This window comes from Nomascus leucogenys, chromosome 14, assembly GCF_006542625.1.
Source record: "Nomascus leucogenys isolate Asia chromosome 14, Asia_NLE_v1, whole genome shotgun sequence".
NCBI lineage: Eukaryota > Metazoa > Chordata > Mammalia > Primates > Hylobatidae > Nomascus > Nomascus leucogenys.
The window spans coordinates 91,587,136-91,605,273 of NC_044394.1; the positions used below are offsets into that span (position 1 = coordinate 91,587,136).

Genomic DNA, 18,138 nt, shown 5'->3' on the forward strand with positions numbered 1-18,138 from the left:
TCGGGCTGCCCAGGGTGCAGCAGGTGGCCGGGATTCCTGCAGCTCACCAGGGTGGTTGGAACCAAAGCCCAGGTGTTTGAACTGCTCCTCCCTGATCGGCCAGGGCCTGGGCAAGTCACCTGACCTCACCGTGCCTCAGTTTCCTGATCTGCAAAATGGGATAAACAGTCCTTTCCCCCGTGGAGCTGGTGTGAGCATCAGGCAGGCTCACACATGTCCCATGGGCTCCGTGGGGCCATGTGCTAGGGGGTGCTGGCCTGCAGGGTGGTGCCACTCGAGGGACAGTGCCCGTGTGTGCGGACAGTCAGTCCACAGGTGACTGAGACAAACGAGGATGAGGAAGTAGCATTCACATGCAACACAACACACACAACTCACATACCCCTCTCATACACACAGCTCACAACACACACACAACTCACCTCAAACATACCTCTCACACATACCTCACACACAACTCTCACAACACACACGAACAACTCACATATAACACACACACACACACACAACACTCCCCTCCAGACTCAGAGCCCCATTGCTTTACCCTGCACAGAGCTGCCTTGGGCTACGCTAGCAGCAAACCAAAAAAAATACCCTAGGCCAGGTGCAGTGGCTCACGCCTGTAGTCCCAGCACTTTGGGAGGCCGAGGCAGGAGGACTGCTTGAGCCCAGGAGTTCAAGACCAGCCTGGGCAACACAGCGAGACCCTGTCTCTACATCAAAACGTAAACATTTGGCTAGGTGTAGTGGCGAGCGCCTATAGTCCCAGCTACACAGGAGGCTGAAGTGGGAGAATTGCTCGAGCCCAGGAGTGCAAGGCTGCAGTGAGCTAGGGCCATTGCCACTCCAGAGTGACAGTGACCCTGTCTTTAAAAAACAAAAATTGGCCGGGGGCAAGATGGCTCATGCCTGTAATCCCAGCACTTTGGGAGGCCGAGGAGCATGGCTTGAGGTCAGGAGTTCGAGACCAGCCTCGCCAACATGGTGAAACCATCTCTACCAAAAAACACAAAAATTAGCCAGGTGTGGTGGCGCATGCCTGAGGCACAAGAATCACTTGAACCCGGGAGGTGAAGGCTGCCATGAGCCAAGATCATGCCACTACACTCCAGCCTGGGCAACAGTGAGACCCTGTCTCAAAAAACCGAAACACAAAAAACACCCTAAATTACACTGATGTTCTGACTTTGATAACACCTTTCTAGGAAAAGTGTGGGCTCCCGGGAGGACAGAGGCTGGTGCTGGGAATCCCCGGCCTGCACTGTTTAGTAGCCCAAGGACGGACACTCCTCGCCCACCTCTCTCTGTCCACCAGGTCTGTGTCCCGGCCTAGCTCAGGTCAGGAGTTATGTCAGTGTTCCAGCCATGGCACCTTAGAGCTAAGAGATGCCAACTGGGATACTGTAAGGTGTATCCCTTTATTATTGTTACTTTCATTATTATCATCACCACCATCCCCATCAGCACCACTATCACAATACCATCACTGCTACTACCATCATCCCATCACTCCCGTCATCACCACTTCCGTCACCCTCACCACCACCACCGTCATCACCATCACCATCACCAGCAACACCACTAACATCCCCATCATCCCCATCAAACCACCATCACCCCATCACCACCATCATCACCCCATCACCACAATCACCCATCCCACCATCATCACCCCCACCACCAACATCATCACCCCCATCACACCACCATCACCCCATCCCACCACCATCATCACCCCCATCACCACCATCACCACATCATCACCCCCATCACACCACCACACATCACCCCCATCAACACCACCATCACCCCATCACCACCATCACCCCCCCCATCACCACCCCCACCCATCACCCCCCCATCACCACCATCATCACCCCCATCACACCACCATCACCCCATCACCACTACCATCCCACCACCATCATCATCACCCCATCACCACCATCATCACCCCCATCACCACCATCACCACTAACATCATCACCCCCATCAAACCACCACCATCATCACCCCATCCACCACCATCATCATCACCCCCATCAACACCACCATCACCCCATCACCACCATCATCACCCCCATCACACCACCATCACCCCCATCACCACCATCATCATCACCCCATCAACACCACCATCACCCACATCACCACCACCACCACAATCACCATCACCCACATCACCACACCATCCCACCACTATCACCACCACCACCACCATCATCCCCACCATCTCCACTATCACCATCACCACACCATCATCACAATCACCATCACCCATCACCCCATCACCACCATCATCATCACCGTCATTACCACCCCCATCATCCTCATCACCACAACCACCATCACCACTGCTGCAACTTCTCGAACAACCACAACCTGTTGGGGACCCTGCCCGGGGCCTGCTCGCTTGATCTCACTTTATGGGATGATCCCATTTGATGGACAAGGAAGCTAAGGCTCACAGAGGAGGAGCCCAGGGGAAGACACACAAGCCTCACCCTGCTAAGTTAGGACTGAGCCAGGATTCTCCCCGGGGTCTGTGGACCTCCAAACAGGCGCCCCTCCACCTTGACTGCACCTCTGCAGGTGGGCACGGCTGCCATGGGAGGGAGGAGGGAGGAGGGAGGAGGGAGAAGAGCAGAGCTGCCCCACGTCTTGTTCCTCACTTAGCATCCCCGGGAGCAAGTGACCTTGGGGGGAATCAGGACCACTGCTCTTCTCAGGGTTGAAAGGGCAAAGAGGCCCAGACAGGTGAAGTGGCCTCCTGGGCACCATTCCCAGAGGGCAAGGCTGTCACAGTGGCAGCCGAGGGAGGCAGCAAGGGCTGCTGGGCTGTCTCTCCCTCTCCTTGGGGCCAAAGCTCTGGAAGAAGGCTTGTGCCACGGCCAGGACCCAGAGGTTCCCAGGTCCTTCTCACCCTGTCCCCGGCTAGGGAGCAGGGCAGCCCCTCCCTAGCCCACAGAGGTGAGTCCCAGCCTGGCCACTGCCTTTGGGCCTCTCCCCTCTCTTTCTCTCCAGCCGTCTTCCCGGGAGGCAGCCCTGAATCCTCAGGGTACAAGCATGTCCCCCACAATGGGCAGAACAGGGTGGGGGCTGTAGGAGGGGCCCCCACACCTCCACCCTCCCTTGAAGCAGGCTGCCAGCTTCCAGGCAGCTGTGAGCACAGCGGGGCCACAAGCAGTCGGGTCCCATGAGGCCACAGGAAGCAGAGAGGACACCAAGACCCCAGGGGAGCCAGGGCCCAGATCAATGCAGAAGAGGAAAGAAAGGCGTCAGGCTGGCAGGTGTGGGTTTGCGTTCACAGAGCTGGGCAGGAAGGACGTGCACAGCTGGCAGAGGTCGGAGAAGCAGGCCCGGCCTGAAAGGTGCCCAGACACCTTGCAGAAACCCCGCAAGCTCACCTTTGTTTAGGGTGTGAGCTGGCGGGGGCACTTCCCCAGACCCCTCCCCGGACCCGGTGGAGTGGGCAGAACACGGTTCTGGAAGGTCAAAACGGCGGCTGCAGTTCTCTGCCCTGTGAGCTAAGGAACCTTCCCTGCGCCTTGTTTCTGCCTGGAAAATGGGACGCCCCCTTCACAGGGTCACTGTGAGGTTTGAATGGGACCTGGGGGGCTTTGGAAACAAGAGGCAGCCCACTGTGGACTCCAGCCCGGCCCCTCACCCTGCCCAGGTTGTACTGATCGACGACCTCCCGTGGTGACCTCCAGTTCTCCGGGGCCACCAGGGGGTGCTGAAGCCATGAGGCCCCAATTCCAGGGCAGACGCTGAAGCTGAGCTTCTGGGAAGCCTCTGGCCAGCCTGCAGTGGGGAGCCTGGAGGGCCAGGCTGGAGCAACAGTGAGGGGACAGCTGCCACAGAAACTCTCTGCACAAGCTGATGTCATTGCTCAGAGGCAGCGACCACTCATCAGGACCTGCTCCAGGCCGGCCTGGGCTCCCCAAAGTCATCCCAGGGGCCCTGGATGTGCAGGACGGGCCCCTCTGAGGAGCTGCTGGAGGCTGTGGGCTCCTCCCAGGCGCATGCATGCACACGCAATGTCACTGGCAATGCAATCCGTCCTTGAGGTCGGGGTTGCTGCCCCATTTTACAGAAGGGAAGACCAAGCCCGAAGGCTTGTGGACCCGCCCTGGGGGCTGAGGCTGGTTTCCGGCATGGGCAAGGGTTGAGTGGCAGGCAGGGTGAGGACTCACCGACCACCATGATGTTGAACTCGAAGCCCTGCTTCATGGCCTTCCGGCGCATCTGCTCCAGGATGGAGTCGATCCCCACGTAGCCAAAGTCCACCGGGGCCTTCTCATTCCGTGGCGCAGGCGCCTGCTTGAGCCCGGCATCTCTGGGGGTGTCGGCCATGTCGCCAACGCAGCTGGGAGCCGCCTCAGTGGCTGGGGAAGGAACAGCAGAGGAGTTAGAGTGAGACAGAGGCTCATACACAGGCACCTGCCAGGTGGATGTCACACCCATCCTTGGATGGGGAAACTGAGGCACTGAGGCTCAGAAAGGCTAAGCGACTTGCCCAGGTGACCCCTGAGAATTCCCCTGGGTGGATGCCCCGGCAGTGGTGTCCTCTAAAAAGCTGCCATCCTGCAGCCACGCTGCCTCCCCAGCAAAGCTCCCTCCCCAGACTCCCAAGGCCAGGCTTTTTCATCTGCTCTTCTAGGAGCTGTGCCAACCTGGGGGCCCCCTCCGCTCCAAGGCAGGGCTGACCCTGAACTCCTGTCTCTGTACCCTGGAGGGCTGCTCAGACAAGGGTGGAGGGCGCTCTCCTCTCCCTGCCTCCACACTGCCTCAGGCCACCCAGGTGGACCTGGCCCTCTCCTTCACCCCCACTCAGATTAGCTGCACTGCCTGCTGCCACTCAAAAGCCTTAGAGGCCAACCCAGGAGCCAAGACACAGGAGGGACGGTCTCGTAAGAAAGGGGGATAGAACCAGCGTCAGTCCCCATGGAGTTGTGTGTTCAATCCCATACAAAAAGCAGCAGTCCTGGGAGAAGGAAAAATGCTGGGTGCAGGGCGGGTGCCTGGATGCAGAGCTGCCCCTGGGTGCATGGAGGGGAGGGGGCACCCGCACTACATCTGCCTCCCCCTGGACTGACCCAGGCGGCCGTCTTGTCAGCACCCACGGGCTGCACACCCACAGGCCAGGACCAAGTTTTACTCTCGGGTATGTGGGGCACGTGGGGCTGGCTGAACTTCCCGAAATCACTCAAGCCTCTTCTGGCTGTAGGTCCCTTCGATGGCCGTGCTCCTGGCTGCTGTTAAGACACCACACATGGGTCAGAGGCCTGGGGCTGGGGGCGGACGCCCAGAAGACGCCTGCTGAGGACCCAGGTGCTTCCACGCAGTGGGGTTCCAGGGGTACCCAGGATGGGGCCGGTTCCCATCAGGGCTGGCTGGCACACGGGCCAGGTCCCAGCACACCCCAGACTCGCCACACTCACACCCACGCATGGGCGTGCAGACAACTCGCTGGTCACAGAGGCAGTGCCTCTGCTAGTCCCCACAGGCTGGAGCTGCCCTTGGTGGCCCTCGGCTCCCAAGCAGGCTGGGTGGCTGCTGTTCTGGGCCCCCCTCCCTGCTTGGGTCCATCCAGGCCCTGCTCTGCCCGCGGGGAGACTTTTGCCCCATGCTGCCTCCCTGGCAGGATCTGGCCTCAGACATCCTGAGCTAAGACAGGGACCACACAGCACGCTCCCAGGCAGGGCCCCTCCCGCCGGTCCTGGGGGAGGGGAGTGGCTTTTCCCTGGGACGGGTGGGCACCCAGCAGGGGCAGCCACAGGGGAGTGGAGCCGGCGCGGGAGCCAGGGCCACAGCACAGGGCCCTGCCAGGCTGCAGGGGGCACATCCCCCGTGACAGGCAGGTGAGCAGCCCTCCCAGCAGGAGGCAGCCCTCCTGGCCCATGCCCACTCCTCACTCTGCCCAGAGAGCGGGAGGCAGACTTCCAGGCCAGGAGGGGCCGGGGGAGACTTCAGTTCAAGTGCCCTGCCACTTGCTGGGCAAGAACCGAACTCAGGAAATGCCCACTGAGCCCCCCGGCTGCATCCCACGCCCCAGTCGGCTCAAGCCATCCCTCTCGGCCTGTTTCACTGGAGCGGTCAGAGCGTGTCGCAGGGAGGCTTCCCAGGCCTGAGGCATCAGTGGTGAGAGAGGAAAAGACTCTGGAAGCCAGAAACTGGGGGCTGGTTTATCCTCACAGGCACCTCCCCGTCTTCTCAGCTTCCACAGGGCACAGGAATTCTTACCTTATGGAATTGGGGGAACAAAGGAACAATATAATTCCTTGTTGGGAAATGCCAAGGGGGGTATACACGTCTCCATTGCTGACAGCAATACCTACAGGTGGACCTGGAGACCAGGGCTCCTCTCTCTGTGCCCCACGTGGCCCCCACCCAGGCCACGCAGCCTGGAAGCCTTCAGGGCTTTGCTCCTGCTCCTGCTCCCCCTTCGGAAATACTCTCCCCTGGGCTTCTAGAACCTTTAAATAAACAAAGACGCAGCACTGCATCTGGCCATGGACCGTGTGGCTTTGGGGCCGCTTCCTGGAGCCAGACATGGGGCCTTGCCTTGCGGGGCAGCAGTTCAGCCCCGACCCACGTGACCGAAAATTGCTTCCATCTGCCTGTGGGTCTGAGCGCCATTTTGCCCGGGACTGGGACCAGCCCCTACCCGCCCCCACCTCCCCCCAGCATCCCTCAACCCTCCCCAGCAGGACCTGGGGGGAGGCACTGCCCCCTGAACTCTCCTTTCTCACCCCCAACGCCCCTGGAGCCCAGAGCGAGGGAGGGGCTGGCCTCGGCTGCAGCTGGGCCCCTCCACAGGCACCAGCACTCACTGCAGAAACTCAAATCAAACCAAACATCCTGCCCACCAGGGGCCCTGCTTGAGAAATAATAATGCAACACAGCCGAGCCCCATCTTTGCCATTGACGTAGGGCAGTGGCTGGCCTTCTGCACAGGTGAGGGCCATTCCTGCAACCCCTCCCTCGAGAGATGGCCTTGCAGGCCCCGGCTGGCCCGCAGGCAGGCACGGAGAGAGCAATGCAGGAGCTCACCTCGCTCTCCTACGTGGCTAGGTGAGCTCTGGGGTCTGCCTTCAGGATCCCCAAGTGGGAAAAGCAGAGACCCCCATACCCAGAGACACTTTCATCCTGGCCCCAGGACATCAGGTGCTCAGGCAGCTGGAAACAATGGTAAAGATCACCCACTCCATTGTCTGTGACCACAACACTGTCCGAGGCCTGCGCCGCTAGGCCTGGTAGCCACTGGCCGCGTGACTTTTCCTTTTAACTGTCATAACATTTACCACGGTCACTATTTTGAAGTGTGTAGTCCAGTGGTGTCAAGTACATTCACGTTGTTGTACAACAAATCTCCAGAATGTTTTCATCTTGTAAAACAAACTGTCCTCATGAAACAACTCCCCAGCCCCATCCCCCAAGCCTCTGGCAACCTCCATTCTGCTGTTTCTCTGAATATGACTATTCTAGGGACCTGGTATCAGTGGAATCCTACAGGATTGTCCTTTTGTGACCAAATTATTTCACTTAGTGTAATACCCTAAAGGTTCACCCATGCTGTTGCCGCAGGTATCCTAACTTCCTCTTTCTGGCTGAGTCAAATTCCTTGTATGTTCCACTCCTTTTTTTTTTTTTTGAGACGGAGTTTTGCTCTCGTTGCCCAGGCTGGAGTGCAATGGCGCGATCTCGGCTCACCGAAACCTCTGCCTCTCCAGGTTCAAGCAATTCTCCTGCCTCAGCCTCTCGAGTAGCTGGGATTACAGGCACCCGCCACCACGCCCAGCTAATTTTGTATTTTTAGTAGAGACGGGGTTTCTCCATGTTGGTCAGGCTGGTCTCGAACTTGTGACCTCAGATGATCCACCTGCCTCGGCCTCCCAAAGTGCTAGGATTACAGGCATGAGCCACCACGCCCGGACTGTCCCACCTTTGATTTCTCCATTCATTTGACCACGGGCACTCGGGTTATTTCTACCAGCTGGCTACTGTGAACAGAGCCGCTATGAATGTGGGTGTACAAATATCTCTAGCTCTTTAAGATGCTGTGCATTCTTCTGAAACCATACCCAGAAGTGGAATTATGGGATGGTACAGTGGTTCTAGTTTTCATTTTTTGAGGAAGTGCCACTGTGTTCACAAGTGACTTCTGAGCACTTGACACTGAGCTAGTCCAACTGAGGAACAGACTTTTTATTTATTTTTATTTAAATTTAAATAACCACGTTTCATAAATGGCAACTACACGGGATGGTACAGAATTCCAGTCCAACCTACTCTTTACTAATGGGGAAACTGAGGTCCACAGAGTGATTTTTTTCCTGAAGTGCCACTGTAAGTGGCCAGGCCAGCACAAGACCTTCACTGAATTTGGCAACCCTGAAATTTCACATTCCTGCTTGTGATATGCGGTTAACACCTGTGTCCACCCCAAAGACCGTGGGCTCCAGCAAGACGGCAGCTGCCCCGTTGGGATCCCCATCGCACCTCCAGGCCTCGCTCTGCTACGAACACAGATGTGCAAGGATCTATCTGGGTCCCTGCTTTCCATTCTTTCAGGTATCCAGACTAATTATCAGCAGTACCCACGTCAACTCTCAGAAAGGTTCTGATTTGGACAGTAACTGACAGGTCACCCCACAGTCAAAGCAAAATGCAGAGCTTCCCTCCCGGCTCCGCAGCTGGGAGTCAGGGGCCTGGGGCTCTGGTTCTGGCTCCAAGTGACCTTTTGCAAGTCTCTCCACCCTGACAAACAGGCCATGCACCTCCTGACCTCCCTCCCAGCTCCTGCTCTGCGAGCTCCTGGGTGCCCGAGGCTGTGGCTTGCTCAGTGATATCCCCAACTCCTAGCGCAGCCCGTGAGTAGCGCAACACACCCGCTCCAGAAATAACTAACACATCCGCCAACAGATGCGTGGAGAAACCCAACGTGGTGAGTCCACACAGTGGACTATTACTCAGCCATAAAAAGGCACGAGCATGCGCCAACACAGATGAACTCCGAAAACATTCCAACTGCAAGAAACCAAGCACAAGAGGTCACATCTTTTATGGTTCTAGTTATATGTTCAGAATAAGTACATCTATAGGGACAAAGTGCAGACTGGTGATTTCCAGGGGCTGGGGGACGGGGAGTGACTGTGTACCGAGGATGGTGTTTCCTTTTGGGGTGAGGAAAACGTTCTGGAATTAGAGGTGATGCTTATAGAAGGTTGTGAAAAAATGCCACTCGACTGTGCTTTCTGAATCGGCGGATGGTGTAATATGGAAATTATATCCCCATGAGGACAAGAGAGGAAGGGAAAGAAGGGAGGGAGGGAGGGGGAAGGAACCAGGGAAGGAAGGAAAAAAGGGAGGGAAGGAGGGAAAGAAGGCAGTGATTTCTAGTGGAGCTGGATTGAAGAGTCCAATGGGTGCAGCAAACCACCATGGCCCATATATTCCTAAGTAACAAACCTGCACGTTCTGCACATGTATCCCAGAACGTGAAGTAAAATACAATAAAGAGTCCAGTGTTTTCCACAAGTGCCCAGGAGCCAGCTTTACAGCTCAGAGGACAGCTGAGGCCCAGACGCCAACACTTAGGCCTGAGGTTCTCAAGTTGGTGTCGCCAGACCGTGCCCCAGACAAGCCCCCCATCTTCTCGCAGCGAGGGTGCTTCTAGGGTGGCAGCCAGCCGGAGGTGTCAGGTGGCGGGAGACCTTGACAGTTTCTCTGCAGGTTCCCATTCTGAACCCAGGCCTTATGCCAGGGCCCCTCTGCCATTCACTGGCGCTGGTGGCAGTGGGTCACCGGTCCTGTGATGGGGACTGCCCCCAACTCTGCCCATCTTGGGGACCGGCTCCCTCCTCCCTGCAGGCGTCCACTGGGCCATCTTTTCTCCAGAGTTGCAGGTGGGTCTAAGGCAGGGATGAAAGGGCTGTAATCCATGCAGCCCTGAGCCAGCACCCTCTGGGAACATCTGCGCTTAGTGACAAATTCTTACCCCCACCCCAGGGCCCGTCAAGGATGCAGGAATAAGATTGCTGTCTGTGGCTGGGACAGGGGCTGTAGGATATCTGGCTGGCAGACAGTGCCCAGAGAGGAGGCAGCTATTGGATGTGACACACTTTAGGGACACTCACATTCATCACAGCCCCGGGGCTGACCCTGGCCCACCTGGCCTGGTGCCAAGGGAGAGGGCCTGACACAGCAGGCTTGCAAAGCCTGACTTGGAAACCAAGACCCAGGGGCCGCCCTTCTCTGCCCACCCCTCCCTGTGTGTCATGCTGCCTGGTCTACATCCCAGAAATGTCCACACAAGTCCCATCAGCCTTGCTGGCCAAATGCAGAGATGGTGCCGCTGGGGCAAGGGATCCTGAGCCACCGCCCAATGCCATTCCCAGCTCCAGGGGACAGCCACATGGTACCCATGTGACAGCCGGGCCTGCACCCCAGGACAAAGCGCTCACGGTGAAGTCAATGCCATTCCCCTGTCTTCCCCAAACCCAACCCACACCTGGCTCTCAGAGCACGGACTGAAATGGCCACATCCCCACACACCTTGTCCGTCACTGCCAATGGTGGCCAAGCACAATGCAAGGTCATCCTCCTCCTGCCCACGGAGGCCTGTGAAGCCACTGACCGGGCCACGGCAGGGGAGCCAGTGGCACTCACCACACCCTGTCAGCCTTCCAGGCCCGTGTCCAGGAGAAAGCTGCCGGCATCTGCAGCTGGTGCCCTTGCCCTGGCGAAGACTTCCTTGCCTCCGTCCACCCCGGCCCAGTGTGGGCCCAGCAGGCTCCTTACTTTGCCTCATAACAATGCACACAGGAGCAGCCTCCAGCTGCCCTCCCTCTGCAGGCTCCCCTGAATCCAGACCCTGGGGCCACCCCCTGCAGCAGCCCTACTGCCACCTGCAGGCCTTCCCAGAACCTTGAGCCCAGGGAGGCACTTCAGGTCCTATAAACTAACAGATGCTCCCTGTCCCCCACAAAGGGGCTTCTTAAAGGTGAGTGAGTCCCTGATGCAGGCAATGCTAGGAGGACAGTGTCCAGCCAGGGCTGCTCCCTCCTCCTCTCCTATCTCCCTGAGTGCCTGCAAAGTCCTTCAGATCCCTGCTGAATCCTGGGGAAGCCCTGCCTCGCAACCAGGGCTTGCCCTCCCCACTCCCACACAGAGCCTGCCCTCTGCGTCCAGGCAGTCTCCCCACGATGGTAACTGAATAATGATGTGTGCAGTTTCCTCTCACCGCAACCCCCCCAACGTAGGGTTTGTGAAGCCAGACACCTCATCCATCACGCTCACCCCGGCCCGGCTTTCTTCAGAGCAGCGTAGGGCTCACGGCAAGTCCCGGCAAAAAGTCTGGTGAATGAATGAACAAACGAAGAAACAAAGCTCATCGGAGCAGCTGAGGTTTACTGGGGGCTCTCTGTGCCAGGCGTTACTCTAATTTTTTTTTTAGAGAGTGGGTCTCACTAATGTTGGTCAGGCTGGTTTCGAACTCCTTGCCTCAAGCCATCCTCCCACCTTAGGAGGATTATAAGTGCTGGGATTATGGACATACGCCACTGCACCCAGCCCCAGGTGTTACTCTAAATGCTGCTCAGGAGCTATTATAACTGATAGATCATCACACAATCCTATAAGGTAGCCAGTGTTATTGTCCCATTTCACAGATAAGGAAACCGAGGCCAAGAGGACTTTTGTCAGTTATGAGGGTCGCAAAGCGAGTAAGCAGTAGAGGCAGGATTTGAAGCCAGGTAGGTGAGCGCCAGGCTGCTGACCCCCTCCCCAGGCCAGGTCTTTGGGCACCAGGGAAAGGCTGGAGAAGTGTGGGGTTCCTGCAGCCAGGACCCAGAAGGTGCCAGCTGCGGTGCAGACAGCTCGGCACTGAGGCCTTGGCCTCCAGCTCCTCCCTCAGTTGCTCTCCCCCAGGGAGTTGGAGGCAGAGCCCTGAACTGCCAGAAGAAGCTTCCACCCGCCAGCCAGGGAAAGTTGCCAGGGCTCTTCCCAGGGCTTAGAGCCACCCCAGGCCCATCAAAGCACATTAGCATCTTAGTTTCCATAACTTCCCTTGCCAGAAAGGAGATGGTACCAGCTACTGGGCTGGGCTGGGGGTCCTAGATTCCAGGGGCCCTTCTCAGGCCTGCCTATGGCTCTCCCAGGACACAGATGCTTACTTGAGAAGCCCTAGTGCACCAGGGGTCCCACAGCCAAAATGAAGAGGCAGAGCTGCCCTGGGGCCCCTGCCAAAGCTCCCGGGTGGATCTACCCGGCAGACACCAAAATGTCCATCCCTCATCTGAAAACTCCACCTCCAGGAGGCCGCCCCAGGTTGGGCTGACAAAATCCACAGAGGCCTCAATGATGATTTCTCACTTCAGGTATGAGAGAGTGGGTGGAGGGAGAAGCTATTGTTAACTATTAATAGTTCAGGAAATGCAGGTAAAGGAAAGAGAATGGTAAGGCCACAGGGCTGGAAACTAGACACATGTGCAGAGGTGGGCAGACCTCAGAGAAAGAACTGCTCTGGAATAAGACGGTAAAGAAACTATAGACAATAATGGTAGAGGATGATCCCGGGGTCCTAGTGGACCAGGATCACAATATTGATTCATTTGACAAGTATTTATTGAGTGTCTACTTCACAGTAACAAAAAGATCACACTACAGGCTTGAGAGCAGTCAGAATGAAAACAGCGGTATCTCATGGGGATTTGAAGTTCATTTATTTAAATGTTTATTAGCCAAGACTTCCGGACAGATCTGAAGCAGTCTTTTAACATGTAAGGAATTCACAATCTGATACAGTACTACAGGACATGTGTGTGCCACAAACCTCTGGTGAAAAGTAAAGACTCTCCCTAGAAAAGTATACATTGAAGACAGACAGACAGACACACACACATTTTGAAGGGTTCATCAATGAATCCCTAGGCCAGCAGATTCCAATTAAAAAAATAACTTGGCACTCTGGGAGGCCGAGGCAGGAGGATCGTTTGAGCCCAGGAGTTCAAGACCAGCCTGGGCAACGTAGTGAGACCCCAACCCTACAAAATGAAATAAAATAAAAAACAAACAAACTTGGTGTGATGAGAACTCACAGAATTTAAAAGGGTTATCTCAGCATTACCTTCAGCACTCTCTAAACTTTTGACCACACCACGAAGTTCTGGGTTCTACAGCTAGAGAAGAGGGAGGGCAGGTTAAAAAAAATTATTCAAGGTGGAAGATTAGTCTGAGAAACAAAGAGGTAAGAGGAGAGGACTGAGGCCAGCTGGTCTCCATCCCTGAGCTCCGGCAGGAAGAGCCCCCACGTGAGAACAAGTTGCTGTTCGCGGACAGTGGACTCCAGAGGGGGTGGACAGAGACCATGAGGAATGTCATCCCCGGGGGGCTCTGAAAACAGGATCTTTTCCCATCTCAACTCTGCTTTTCACTGCGTTGTGTTCCTATTAACCTACCCAAGCTACCACAAACACTCCATAAATGTCACTGGGGACTTCCTGTTCTCTTCTAAAGATGGAAACACTGAATATAAATGACCAAATTGTGCAAAAGCGTGGGGTGGGGGATCAAGGACTGAATTTTTAAAATGCACACAGCTCATCTAATTTGTGAACTAACTCCAAATCAAATTACACCTCACACTTTGTACGGGGCAGCAAGCGTCTCCTCAAAGCCTGGTTAGGACCTGGGATGCCGGAAATCTGAGACTCTGCCTTCCCCTCCTGAGAAACTCTGAAACCCTGCTTAGAAATTGAGCACAATGGCTCTGGCCTCCCAGAGAAAGACACGGATTTGCAAAGGCAAAGAGCTGCATTTTTCTCCGAGCTGGAGCTCTTTCCGGTTTCCACGATGGGGCTTCAACAAAACTGCAGCTTTACGCTTCCCCTCTCGGTGTTGTCTCCTTGGGGACTGACAAGGTGGAAGGGCCAACAAGAACCCTGTGTGCTCCTTTGCAGGACCTGGAAGGGACAGGTGGTGTGAATCTGTCTCCATCCAGCCGCCTCTTTCATTCATTCAGGGGCCCGAGGTGCCCCCAAGGCAGGGGGCGGGGGTCCCCACTTTTACTGCCGGCCAAGGTTCCTCCAGCTTTTCTCTCGCCAAACCCTTTCAAGCAAACCTCTCCTCTATTGTGGAGGAAGGAATCTCAAGCAGTTTTGCCTTTGTGCCAGCACGGTTTCAATTGCCCCCAGTCGGTAAAGTCAAATTTGGAAAAGGTCCAAGGGCTCCCCACACCACCCGCCCCTTTCAGGAAGAGGCCCTCCTCTGTTCTTTCATTTGCAACCCGCCACCTCCCTAGCCCCAGTTTTTTCGCCCAGGCTCCGCGGCCTATTGAGACATCAATCTTGGGCCAGAGCAAACTCCAACCTGCAAACCGTCGCCATTCACTTCCTAAAGAGCCACTCTCAGAGCTTAGGCTGCAGGGAGGGCAGGCCAAGGATGAATCCTCTGACTGCTGGTGCGGTGTGTGGGGAGGGGCTAGTTTACATTCTGTTTTCCGCTGCCCCCTTGCCCTGCCCCAGCCCCTGAAGTGGATCCACTGCAGAGGGAGGGTCAGGGAATGGCCCTGATGCCTCCCTCACCCCAAGGGAACCTTCCAGCAGGAGCGGCCCCTACCCCAAAGCAACCCCAAGATCCAGCCCGTGCCAGCCCTCCGGCCATGTCCACAGTGGCCACCCAACCACAGAGATTCCTTTAGTTCTTGGCAAATCTGCAAACTTAAAAAGAGAAACAAAAGTTCCCCCGTGGGTGGGTGGACACTGGCCATCTGTCACAGGCTGGAATTTCCTCTTATCAGGGATGTCCCCTGAGCTAGGGGTTGGGGAGGCCAGGGCCCAAAGCCTCCAGCCCCTCTCTCCAGCCCCTTCTGCTATCAGCAGGCCTGTCAGCAGATACACAGCAGAGCTCGGCAGTGAGGCAACAACAGGGGCCGGCGGGGGCGGGTGGCTGGGGCTCCACCTCCCCCAACTTATGAAATCATCTGAAATAACAAAACGTAGACAAGGGTCTCTGGAGTGCAGCACGGTGGCCCCCTGCCAGGAACTGGGTAGAAAAAAAGCTTTCCCCCAATTCCCTTCTGCTGTGCAGATCAGCTCGGGCCCTGGGGATGCTGCAGAGGCTGCCCCTGCCCAGGCCCTTCAGAGAGAGCAGGGGGCTAGAGGCAGGGCCTGCTTGGGGCTGGGGGACAGGCAGGGAGGGGCACATTCCTGGGCCATGAGTAGGAGCCTGACTAAATGACTCCTTCAGGAGGGAGAAAGACATCGCACACAACTGTCTGATTATAGCCAGAGGGGCCGGGAAGGTGGGGGAAAGGGGTGAAGGGGCCAACTGCTCCAGGTGCCCCCAATCCATGCAGCACCCGCCTGGGCTGACAAGAGTTGAGAGACTGGAGTTGTTTTCTCTTCCCATCTCCAGGCCCTGCCCCAGGAGTCCTCCTGCTCAGGAGCCTGGGAGTTGAGGAGGCCTGGAAGCAGTGGGCCCACAGGGCCACCGCCTTGGGAACCCACAGTGCCTTGGATGTGGCTCCCTTGGTCCTGGCTTTGCAGGCAGCCTACCTGGACTGCACCCACCTCCCAGAAGAGCTGCTCAGAATCCTGCATGTCCGAAAGAAAGACCAATCAAAGAAGTGAGGAAGCCAAAGAGAGGCCTTATGAAAGCTTATGACGCATTTTCCAAGTGCACACCCCAGCAACTTCACATGCTTTCTGAAGTAAGGATGGGGATGGATGGTTGGATAAATGGATGGGTGTATGGGTGTGTGAATGGGTGAGTGGGTGGGTGGATGGATGGACAGATGGATGAATGGATGGGTAGGTGGATGAACAGGCAGGTGAATGGATGGGTGGGCGGATGAATGAGCAAATGGATGAATGACTGGATGGATGGGTGGATGAGTAAATGGGTGGATGAGTGAACTGGTGGATGAGTGGATGGATGGATGAGTGGATGAGTAGACGAGCGTTTGGGTGGATAAGTGGATGGATGGATGAGTGGATGGATAGATGAGTGGACGGGTGGATGAGTAGATGGGTAGATGAGAGGATGGGTAGATGGATGGGTGAATGGATGGGTGGATGAGTGAATGGGTGGGTGAGTGGACAGGTGGATGAGTGGATGGACAGATGAGTGGATGGACAGATGAGTGGATGGGTGGAAGAGTAGATGGGTGGGTGGATGAGTGGATGGATTCATGGGTGGATGGACGAGTGAGTGGATGGATGATGAGTGGATGGGTGGATGAGTGGATGGTTGAGTGGATGGATAGATGGGTGAATGAGTGGGTGGGTGGATGAGTAGATGGATAGATGGGTGAATGAGTGGATGGGTGGATGAGTGGATGGATAGATGGGTGAATGAGTGGATGGGTGGATGATGGGTGGATGAGTGGATGGATGGACGAGTGGATGGATAGATGGGTGAATGTGTGGATGGGTGGATGAGTGAATGAGTGGATAGTTGGATGAATGGATGGGTGGATGAGTGGATAGATAGATTGGTAGATGGGTGGATGAGTGGATAGATAGATGGGTAGATGGGTGGATGGGTACATGAGTGGATGGGTGGATGAGTGGATGGGTGGGTAAGTGGATGGGCAGGTGGATGAGTGGATGGATAGATGGGTGAATGAGTGGATGGGTGGATGAGTGGATGGTGAGTGGATGAGGTGGATGAGTGGATGGGTGGATGAGTAGATGGGTGGATGATGGATGGATGGACGAGTGGATGGATAGATGGGTGAATGAGTGGATGGGTGGATGAGTGAATGAGTGGATAGTTGGATGAATGGATGGGTGGATGAGTGGATAGATAGATTGGTAGATGGGTGGATGAGTGGATAGATAGATGGGTAGATGGGTGGATGGGTACATGAGTGGATGGGTGGATGGGTGGATGAGTGGATGGGTGGGTAAGTGGATGGGCAGGTGGATGAGTGGATGGATGGATGGGTGAATGAGTGGATGGGTGGATGAGTAAATGAGTAGATAGGTGGATGAGTGGATGGGTGGATGAGTGGATAGATAGATGGGTTGATGGGTGGATGAATGGATGGGTGGGTGAGTGGATGAATGGATGGGTGGGTGAGTGGATGGGTGGATGCGTGGAAAGACAGGTGGGTGGAAAGATGGGTGGATAGGTAGATGTAGCCTATCCAAGGAGTCTCAGAAACACACACATACCCTTTCATCCCAGACTCTCCCCAGGAAAAAGCAGTGTGTGTGGACTGCTACCTGGTCACACCTCGAGATAGCCACTTTCATCCTCTCTGGAACCCTGCCTGGGGGGGTGCTGCACAGGGCATCCAAGCAACCCCTGAGCTCAGGATAGAGACACCAGGAAGCGGCAGGCGGGCTGTGACCCCGCAGGCCTGCTCCATGGCTCCTGCTGCCTGCACCATGGCATGAAGCTCAGATGCACCTCTGGACTTGGGGTTCTGACCAGACGGAGCCACCAATCCTCTGAAGAATGAAACACACAGGGGTCACCCTTGCCTCCCAGCTGCAGGGAATGACGAGCACCCAGCCCTTCCTTTCCCCAAATCTTCTCCAGGCTTCTGTGCGTGGCTCTGCTGACCTTCCTCTTGTCTCTGGCTATTCTCTCAGCCTCTGCTGGCTCCTCCTCTGCCCTCACCCACGGAGTCAGTCCTGGTGCCTTGAGGGCCCCTCTCCCTAGCTGACTTCACCCAGCCCCTGAGCATTCAATGCCAACAATGCCACCTTCTTTGTCCAGGTTCACACTCGACTGCCAGCCTGACTCACAAATGTGTCCCTGGGCCCCACTGTGCCAGGCCCTCTGCTGGGTCCTGGGTATCCGCAGCCACTGCCACTGTCAAGCCCCGACATCTGAAGGCATCTTGAACCCAATGACCGTGCCCAGGCTGAACTCTGAAGCTCCCATCCCACCTGCCTCCCACCCCATCCCCCATCTAAGTGAACGGCCTCTCCAGCCAACAGCCATTGCAGCTAGATCTCCAGGGGCCGGGCCTGGGCCCTCCATTTCCATTACTCCAAATCCACTCATCCATCCCAAACTCCCATCAATGTTAACCCAACACATCTCACAGCCACCTGCAATCTAAGCCACCACCATTAGCTGCCCCTGTCCCAATCCCTCCTCCTCAAAGCACCAGGGGGC

At 56.2% G+C, this 18,138-nt stretch overlaps 1 protein-coding gene across 12 annotated transcripts in view; it reads right to left on the reverse strand.

The window, feature by feature from the left end:
• The window catches only part of SEPTIN9 (septin 9), a 218,731-nt gene that overhangs the window by 13,301 nt on the left and 187,292 nt on the right, over nt 1-18,138 (reverse strand). For all 12 annotated transcript variants that reach the window (XM_030827377.1, XM_030827379.1, XM_030827383.1 and 9 more), the window contains one exon: nt 4,197-4,388. In XM_030827377.1, coding sequence (XP_030683237.1) covers nt 4,197-4,388 — 192 coding nt within the window. The remainder of the gene's footprint in view (nt 1-4,196; nt 4,389-18,138) is intronic.